The sequence below is a fragment of the Leptonychotes weddellii genome, chromosome 1 (assembly GCF_054177405.1).
Source record: "Leptonychotes weddellii isolate Sample4059 chromosome 1, ASM5417740v2, whole genome shotgun sequence".
Taxonomy (NCBI): domain Eukaryota; kingdom Metazoa; phylum Chordata; class Mammalia; order Carnivora; family Phocidae; genus Leptonychotes; species Leptonychotes weddellii.
The window spans coordinates 57252226-57261797 of record NC_138369.1 but is presented as its reverse complement, the minus strand read 5'-3'; the positions used below and the strand labels follow the sequence as shown (position 1 = coordinate 57261797).

Sequence of the window (9572 nt, the reverse complement as noted above, 5' to 3'; positions counted from 1 at the left end):
ACCTTTTCAACAATATCTCAAGAGCATAAAATTTAAAATGAAATATTGGCAGGTTTAATTTAATCAAAACTCTGTTCCGTTGCCAACACTATAAATAAGGTTAATAGACAAATGACAGAAGATGCTTGCGACACAGAAAGCTGACAAGGATCTAGTAATATTCGAAGTATCTGATAAACTCCTGCAAACTGTTAAGAAAAAGATGGGAAATCCAATACAGGGGAAATGGTAAAAGATAAAAACCGCCAATTCACAGGGGAAAAAACCCAAAGTTACAAAGAGCTGTTCAAAGTCATTATTAATGAAAAAAATGCAAATAAAAGTAACACTGCAATACTAGTTTACATCCATCCCTCAGATTAGCCAAGGAGTCAAAGGTGCTTAATGCTAAATGTTGGTGGGGATACGGGAACACTCATGCACTGACAGTAGACCGATGATTTCAAAAACGCAAGACTCTGAGCCTGTCTGTCTCTACCCACTTCCACTGAGCAGCAGCGGCATCTGACCTCAAGCTAAAGAACTGCCCTCCAGCCAAAGTGAGCAGCTAACCTGGGGAGGGTGCCTGGGGGGCCTGAGGGGAATCAGAACTTGCAGTACCACTGAGCTGCCTGGGCAGACGTGGAAAGGGACAGACATGCACCCATCATAGAAATAAGCTGCATTCATCTTCCAACCAGAATAAAAACCTGCTGATTTTGGCATGTGGAGAGCCTTCGTAGGGAGGACTCCAACTTTAACGCTTGTACAGTGCTCACAAGTTTCAACTTAAATCTGCCTGTTGTCACCCCATCTACTTCCCCAGCCTGGAAAGGGCAGGTGGGGTGGGGCAGGCGGGGCGGGGGTAGGAGGTACTGGGAGGACGGACCTTGCTTGCTGTCTCCACTGAGAACCAGTTACTCATTCAGTACTACGAACCCGCAGCCAAGACAGTTGAGAAAAATCAATGGTGTGAAAGAGAAAGATCAATGTGAACAGACTACCTCAGAAGGGAAAGAACCCAGGCAACAAAAGGGCAAATTTGAAAAAATTCCAATATTTTATCCTCTGGTGTATTTGAATGGGTATAAATCCATAAAAAAGAATAAACCATTACGAAGAAGAACTGAGAAACAAGAAAGAGTTCTAAAAATTAAAAAAATGATATCTGAGGGGCGCCTGGATGGCTCAGTCGGTTAAGCGTCTGACTTCAGCTCAGGTCATGATCTCAGCGTCCTGGGATAGAGCCCCACATTGGACTCTCTGCTTGGCAGGGAGTCTGCTTCTCCCTCTTCCTCTGCAACCCCCCCCGCTTGTGTTCACTCTCTCTCTCTCAAATAAATAAAATCTTTAAAAAAAAAAAAAAGATATAAGATTACAAACAAATTTAGGTGGAAAAACTAAACAGTAGAATAAACATGGCCATATCTAATATAATAACCTGAAAGATACAATCCAGGAAATTCCCTATGATTTAAAGTGATAAGGAAAGAGAAAGAATAAAGTTAGAAGACACAGAATTCATTTATCCTTTTAGAGTTATTCAGTCTACAAATATTTAGGGAGAGCCCAGTTGCCACCTGGTAGTGGTTTAAGAAGTGGGAATAGATAGTTTAACAAGACAGATGAGATTCTTCCTCTCAGAGAGCTCATATTCTAGTTGAGGGAGGACAGACCATAAAAAGATAAATTTAAAAATACAGCATGATAGTGACAAGTTCATTTTTCAGAAATTTTATTTACTTATTTATGTCATCTCTACACTCAACGTGGGGCTCGAACTCACGACCTCAAGATGAAGAGTCGCATGCTCTTCCGACTGAGCCAGGCAGGGGCCCCTGAGAGTGACAAGTTCTATGACGAAATAAAGCAAAGTGCAATTAGGGCCAGAGAGCCAACATCTGGTCTGCATAAGACAGGGTTTCTCAAGCTTGGCACAGCTGACATTTGGGCTGGATAATCATTGGCTGTGGGGGCTTGTTGCACACACTGCAGAATGTGCAGCAGCATCTCTGGCCTCTGCCAGTGAGATGCCAGGAGCACTCCCCGTTTGTGACACCAAAAAGGTCTCCAGATATCATCAAAAATCCTCTGGGGGGCAAAATCACCTCTGTCGGAAACCACCGGCCTAATATGAATTCTAGTAAAAAGAACAGAGAAAATGAAGGGAAATAAATCATCGGAGAAATGATGTAATAAATTTTCCCAAGGTAGAAAAAGTCAGATATATTCAGGCAAAAGGGGCCAGCGGGTGCTCGGCACAATGAAGGCATAAGGCCTATACCCAGACTTTAGTTGAAAAATTTCCAAAATCCTAAGAAGATTCTAGAAGATTCTGTAGAGGAAAAAAATACCATCCAGTTGGGCTTCTCACTGGCAACGCTAAAAGTCAGAAGACAAAAGAACATTATTTTCGAAGTTCTAAAATAATATGATCTTTGAATTCAGAATTCCACATATTATAAAAGTAGCATTTAAGTGTGAAGGCAAAATTAAACTATTTTCATACAGTCAGAGACCATTCCCCTTACCCCCACCTCTACATGAAAGAATTAGTCAAGGATGTCCTGAAGCAAAGATGAAAGCCAAATACAAAACCACTTAGATGTGTGATATAATAAATAGTGGTAATCAAGGAAAGCCACCAAGTGTATAATTTAAATAATTATTGATGCGTAATGCACACTGAACAGTAACATCCTGGAAATGGAAAATGGGAGGTAAAGAAGAGAGAAGAGGGGGCGCCTGGGTGGCTCAGTCGTTAAGCGCCTGCCTTCGGCTCAGGTCATGATCCCGGGGTCCTGGGATCGAGCCCCGCATCGGGCTCCCTGCTCGGTAGGGAGTCTGCTTCTCCCTCTGCCTGTAGCTCCCCCTGCTTGTGCTCTCTCTCTCTTTCTCAAATAAATAAATAAATAAACGTGGACTGGGCTAGTGCATGGCAGCCCCTGTGCCGACGTGGCGCCTGAGTGAGCAGGCCCACCCTAAACGTATTTGATTAACAAAGTAAGCATTATGCTAGCCAAACATGACAAGTTCCAGAAACAAAATCCATCCACTCAGGTTGTCAGTTTACTACCAATACCTGTTACACAGAAGAGATGAAGTAAGGAAAAATCAGCCAAGGGCCTGCACAAGACTGTTCCTAGCAGCGCGGTTGGTAACACGTGCAAACGTACATCACAGAACAACGGTAAACAGATCATGGTACAATCACGATGGAACCCCACAGCACTGTGAGAGCTGACAACTGGTAGCTACGCTAATTCACACGGGCGAATTCATGAACATAACGCCGAGTTATAGAAGCAAGTCACCTAAGAACACAGGTCAGCCGGGAGAATGATGCCTCACGTTTGTGCAGCCCTTCTTGGTTCCAAGCATGTTCATTTATGTAATCTTATTTGAGAGGAGGCCAGCAGAGCTAGCAAGACAGGTTTGATACTGCCTTTAAGTCTCCTAAGAGGATAAGTAATTTTATGCGGGTTTGCACAAAACTGCTTTAAAGGCTGGGAATGATGGCATGATTCCATCACCCCTCCAGTGCCCAGGAGGACCTCTCTGTTCTCACTGCCTCTTCCTGCACACTGTTGGGGCCAGCCGCCGACAAAGTGCCGCCTTCTGCTGGCCAGAGGACCCTTCATGCAGGGCACTGGGTGAAGACATCAGCACCATCCCAGCCCTGCTCACCTATCTCACTTTTCAGGGGATTCTGAAATCTTTGGAGACCTCTGGGGGAATGTCTTTCTTTTTTTTCTTTTTAAGATTTTATTTATTTATATGAGAGAGAGTGGGAGAGAGAGCACGTGCAGGGGGAGGGGGAGAGGGAAAGGGAGAAGCAGACTCCCCACTGAGCAGGGAGCCCGACACAGGACTCGATCCCAGGACCCTGGGATCATAACCTGAGCCAAAGGCAGACGCTTAACTGACTGAGTCACCCAGGCGCCCCTGGGGAATTTCTTTTTACACTTTGAGTGATGGAATGGAGAGAAATGGAAATGTTTATCATGATCATTTTATTTGTTTTAAAATTTGCGGTGAACACACATACACCCTGAAAAACGTAGGTAACACCTCATAAGTTGACAGCTTGACAAATTTTCACAAACTCAAGACACCCATGTAACTCAGGAAAGAGACCACCACCAGCATCCCAGAGGCCCTCTTCCTCTGAAAGGTTCGCTGCCCTGGCTTCCAGTGACAGTCTGGTTTTAAACTTGATGTACACAGAATCTTGCCACACACACTTTTGTGTCTGGCTTCTCTTGCTCTGAGTGACATCTGTGAGATTCATCCATTTTGTTGCCCGTGGTGGAGGCTGGCTTATTTTCATTTCGGTGTAGCATCACATTGCACGAATACCCCAGAATGCATGTCTCCTGTCTACTACCCATGGGCGCTGGGTTCCAGCACGGGGCCAGTAAGCACCGTGCCATGATGAATGCTCTCCTGTACGTCTTTAGAGACCATGTGTACACATTTCCATTATGCATGCACAGAGAGGCGGGACTGCTGGGGAGGTGTGTGTGTGCAACTTCTCAGAAGGCTTACCTAATGCTGATTTCTAGAGTATGCTTGCACTTGGTTGGTTCAAAGACAGAAAACATACTACACAGAGCTCAGATTGTCCATAAAAGTGTCATGAGGAGGCGCTCAAGCAAAGAGGCTTCAGGGGTTTTCTACCCTCTCTAGTGACAACAGCTGCTGCCCAGGGGGGACAAATACATCTTAGAGACCCGGACTCCACCCTCCTGGCAGAAGCCCTCGCCCCAGACCATTCCAGGGCCAGCAGTAAGGGGAACTCACTGCCCTCCTAAAGCTGCCTGTTCCATAGCTCAAGTTCTTAGAAATCCCTTTCTCCCCTCCCACAGAGCCCCCGCCCCCCAACCTGCCCTGCTCTGTCTTTCCATTCCAGACCTCTCAGATTGGACAGTGGTTCTGCATCCCCACTCTTCCCCATCCAAGCTGAAGTGCTCAGACTGTGCCCCACGGGCAGATGGCCCCAGCCTAGACCTTTCCCACCTGCACTGCCCATGTCCTCAGGGTCTGGAGCTTGGGACACTGCATCTGCACGTTGGAGGTCTGGGTTACAGAAAGGTCTCTAAGTGCTACAGCTATGCGCCAGAAGGTCAGGCTACTGGGGACAGAGCAGAGAAGCAGCAACAAGCTACCTTCTCGTCCCTGCCTGCCCGCACGGGCCTGCTGACTCACCTTCTCCCCAGCCACCCACGGCCGGGCTCCATCTCCCTCCTGCCCCGGGAAAGGAGCTTCAACAGACAGCGCCGTGCGAGGCCTGGCCTGAAGTCCGGGAAGCATCTCAAGCACCTCAGGGTGTGAGGGTCCCCACCCCAGAACACAGCCCACCAGCAGCTCACTTACTGACTCGGTAGCCCAAGCCCTCGGCATGGATCCTCTTGGCCATGAACTGCCCTTCAATCAGTGCCCGGATCTCCACAGCCCTAGGGAATGCTGAGACCTGTCCCCAGGAGAAAGCAGGCACAGTGAAAACTCCTTGGTGTCCCTTCATTGTATGTGTGCGTGCATGTGTGTGAGTGCATGCATGTGTGTGCATGAGCATGTGTGTGCGTGTGCATGCATGTGTGTGCGTGTGCATGTGTGCGCGTGTGCACGAGCATGTGTGCGCGTGTGCATGCATGTGTGTGAATGCATACGTGTGTTGCGTGAGCATGTGTGTGCACATGCATGCGTGCGAGTGTGCGTGCGTGTGCATGCATGCATGCGTGTGTTGTCTTTTTAAACAACAGCCCAGATTCAGAACTCATGACTCAGGCCTCCAGGGCAGCTCATACACAGCTGGGGCTCTTGACCCACTAAGCACCTGCTGTACATGCTCACACGAACACATCGCTCACACATACATGCCCCCAGCCTCAGGCGTGCTCACTTCGGGGACACAGAGCATCAGAGAACTCAGTTTCAGGCCACCAAGGGTTCAGCTCTGTGACCTCGAGTTAAGTTAGGTAAATCTTGCTGGGATTTTCATTTTCTTTCTTAACAAAACCGAGCTCATAGTGGTACCTGTTTCAGGGTGGGTATAATGATCAAATGAGACAACAGAGCCTGGTCTAGGTGTGTGATACTAAGTGAGAACCCACAGCTGAGGAGTGTCCGTCAGGCTAATGCTGATAGGCGTCAACCCCAGCTTCGCCCATGCCTTAGCCCCTGAGACCAGCGACAGACCCTACCTTTTCCCTGACAGACCCCGACGGGTTTATGCAAAGGGGAACAGGCATACCTTCTCTGTATGAACAACAGAAACCAAACAGACCCTTCATCAGAAGACTGAGGTGAGCCCCTCCCCCTATAGTTTATATAAAGCTTTCCACTTACAACCCAATGTGTCATGACTTCATCAGCCACAAATCTGATGCCAACTCTAACTGTAACAGTTACTAGACAGAGGGACTTACTCAATCCCACATGCACGGTAGAGGGGAAAGGAAACAGTGCTTCAGGACCAGGGAGGACTGGGTCTGGAGGGCCCCCTGCACCACCCAGGCCCTGGTGACTTGGGCACATGATTTAGCATCTCTGGACCTCAGGATGCTCTGAGCAGTCAATGAGGGACACAGGGAACCACCAGCACGGTGCTTGGGGCCAAACAGCACGCAATAAATGTTAGTGCTTCCAGTCCCAGAGGCTTTTGATCAGGAAGAAATACCCGATCCGGGGACAATGTGAGTCCTTGGGGGTGCAGGATTAAGCTTGCCAAGGGAACAGGTTCTATGGCTTTCAGTGGCAGTCAGTGTGGACACGGGTCAGCCAGGGGAAAGCCCCGAGGTATTCTACACTCCTCTTTGTGAGAATCGCGTCTGTCCTAGATTCTGCGGATTCCCCAGCACTAAAACGCACGCCGGCACATCAAGACGTTTGCGTTAGCAAGAGCGGAGTAAATGAATGAAGTCCCTCAAGTAGCAGAACTTGGGAGGCAGTTGTTAAATTCAATACTCGAAACTGGAGGCAATTTCTCTCCAATACGAATACCACACGTACCTGTCGGTTTTCTGCACTAAACCGATGGCGCCCAATAATTTCAGGGGTGATCTCCATTACGTCAAAATAAAAACCTGAAACCAGACCAGGAAGAGAGTCACTGTCGGTAATCAAAAACAAAAGATAAGCCTCTCAAAGACTTAGGACAGAATAAGGTGAAATGACCCCATATCTCTGTCCCCCAGAAGAGTCGGGAAAGACAGGAACTGGAAGGCCCTGGGCTAGATCCTCCTAAAGACAGTTCCGCCTACTCTTACCCGACAGCCCAGACCAGAGGCAGCTGCCCCACCAGCCCTGAAATACCAGTGCAGGTTTGATCGAGGGCCGCACGTCCCCTTCCTGCTCAGAAGGCCTGGCCCAACGCTGGGCCCTCTTCCGAAGAGAACCCTGCATCTGGGGCAGAAAGCTACATATGGGCGCACACAAGGGTAGAGCAGGAGCCGTGGCTGCCCTCCCTGAGGCTGTCACCAGGGGCTCTGAGGGGGACAGAGCCCTCCACTCAAAGCATGGAGAACGGCCCTACCTTGCTCAGATCATTGGGCCTCACAGTAGTTTGGAAGACCCACGGAGCAGAAGGACACACAGCTAGGGCTCCCCCTGGCTTTCTCCGTGGCCCTCCTTTCCCCCTTCCCCTGGGGCCCTCCTGTCAGCAGCTACTGCCCTTCACAGGCCTGGGCATCACCAAACAGCCTACCCAGATTCCCGCCGTTGCCCATCTCCGTGGACCGCAGTGCCTCGGAGAAATCACTCCAGGAACAGGAAGCGGACTCATCACGGATCTTCTCTCTCATGAGGGAGCCATTTTTAAAGCTGCAGAAGTGCACACAACCCTGAGGGGGGACCCACTGCTTGCTGACTGGACCCATGTGTTTTGGTGAAGAGTCTCAGGTCGAAGGGCTGCAGGTCAAGCTGGACCACAACCCCCAGGCAGTGGCTGGCAGAGATCTGAGGTTCTCCCTCAGGTTATCAGGCCCAGCGAAGGTCCCTGGGAATCACTGGGGAAGGCTTGTCTTGGACTCTGTTTACAGAGGTTGCCGCAAAGGCACCCCAGGAAGAGACGGGGAGCTGTGGCTTCTACGCGTTATACCACCTGGACGATGGAACAGAGCTGGCTAAATTTACTAGACCTACATATCCTCCAATGGTTCCTGGGGCCTAGAGCCTCAGAAACTTCCCTGAGTAGCCTCTGGTGGGTTTCCAAAGGCCTGTCATCAGGGTGCAGAGCACACCTCCTCCATGACAACCGTCAGGGGGCAGGATGTCCTTCCTACTATTGTTGAAGGTCTAGCACATGCTAGGCATGTCCTAACAACACCATGAAGTAAACCTTTCATTCTTCGCATTTGATGAGCAAAGTGTGGCTCATGTGAGCCATGGGGTCTGCCCCGGGCCACACAGGATATGGGTGTTGAGGATGGGACTGGAATCTGGGTTTGGCGAGGACTCCAGGTCCGGGCTTCCTCCCCACCTAGCTCTGCTGTCAGAAAAAACCCAGAGTCCCAGGGTCTCAGAGGCCACAAGAGCTCACTGAGCAGGAAAGCCTGCGGGCTCCACACGGTGTCACACCTGCCCACTGCCCACCAAGCCTACCACAGGAGTGCCATGTAGTGCTGGACATCAACCGGGTTGCAGAAGACGTGCCCTTCCAGGGTGGGCATGGGCTCCTGGAGCCAGAGAAATAGGGTGTCGCTGGTGCCCAGGCTGACCTGGGAAGAAATGGGCAGAGATGAGGCGCCTCTCTGCCCAGCTCCGCCAGCCCTGACCCCCTTCGTTTCACTCCTCATGCTGCAGATTAAATGCCACTTCCTCAGAGAAACCTCTTCTTCTAACCCTCCCACACTAGATGAGTCCAAAGTTAGCAACCAGATTTAGGCTCTTATGGAAACTGTGGGCCGATTTTCTAGAATTTACCACAATTGCATCTAACTAATGGTTTGGGTGACAATTGGTTCCCAAATGACCTTCCCAGTAGACCCAGAAGGGCACAGGTTATGTTTTCTTTATTCATCCGGGGAGCTCACAGTCCTCTGGCCCAATGTCTCACCCTTCCACCACTGTACCCACCAAGACTGGCCATTGTCAAGGGGACCTGCCTACCCGGCAAAGGCCATAACCTTCTAAGCGCAGGTCCTGGGGCCTGGGTCTTCCTATCCCCTCCCTCAGCTGCCTTTTGGGACCGGCAGACCCTCTAAGAGGCAGCAAAGATGCTGCTGGGGCCCTCATCCCCCAGGGCACAAAGAGCTGGCTTTGCCTGTGGGCATGAGAAGTCACCTTACCGCAATGTCACCCTCCTCCAGCCTCATGCCTGCCAGCGATGCTGAGAAGAGAGGAGGGGAGCCTCTGATTAGCTGGAGGTCACACAGAGCCAAAAAGCAAACCACAGTCACCCCCAGATGGGAGCCAGCCCTGAACCTCCCGCCCCAAGCCACATGCTAGGGTAGAGGCAGGAGCAAGGTGAGTTGAGGGCTCAGGATGGCCCAAGGGGAGGTCCCAGGGGTCAAAGGGTAGAGTCCCTGAGGTCAGGGCCTCCGATCTGAGCTGGGAAGCCTCTTCCAAAAGGGTCCAAACGCCCCACCATCAGG

General features: G+C 50.2%; 1 protein-coding gene across 1 annotated transcript in view; it reads right to left on the bottom strand.

Moving 5' to 3' along the window:
* Positions 1–9572, bottom strand: part of XYLB (xylulokinase) — a 47383-nt gene that overhangs the window by 8534 nt on the left and 29277 nt on the right. Inside the window, exons 11-16 of the mRNA XM_081822191.1 lie at positions 9267–9307; positions 8581–8696; positions 7685–7800; positions 6991–7064; positions 5356–5452; positions 1911–2119 (exon numbers count right to left, since the gene is read on the bottom strand). Of these exons, the coding sequence (XP_081678317.1) occupies positions 1911–2119; positions 5356–5452; positions 6991–7064; positions 7685–7800; positions 8581–8696; positions 9267–9307 (653 nt within the window). The remainder of the gene's footprint in view (positions 1–1910; positions 2120–5355; positions 5453–6990; positions 7065–7684; positions 7801–8580; positions 8697–9266; positions 9308–9572) is intronic.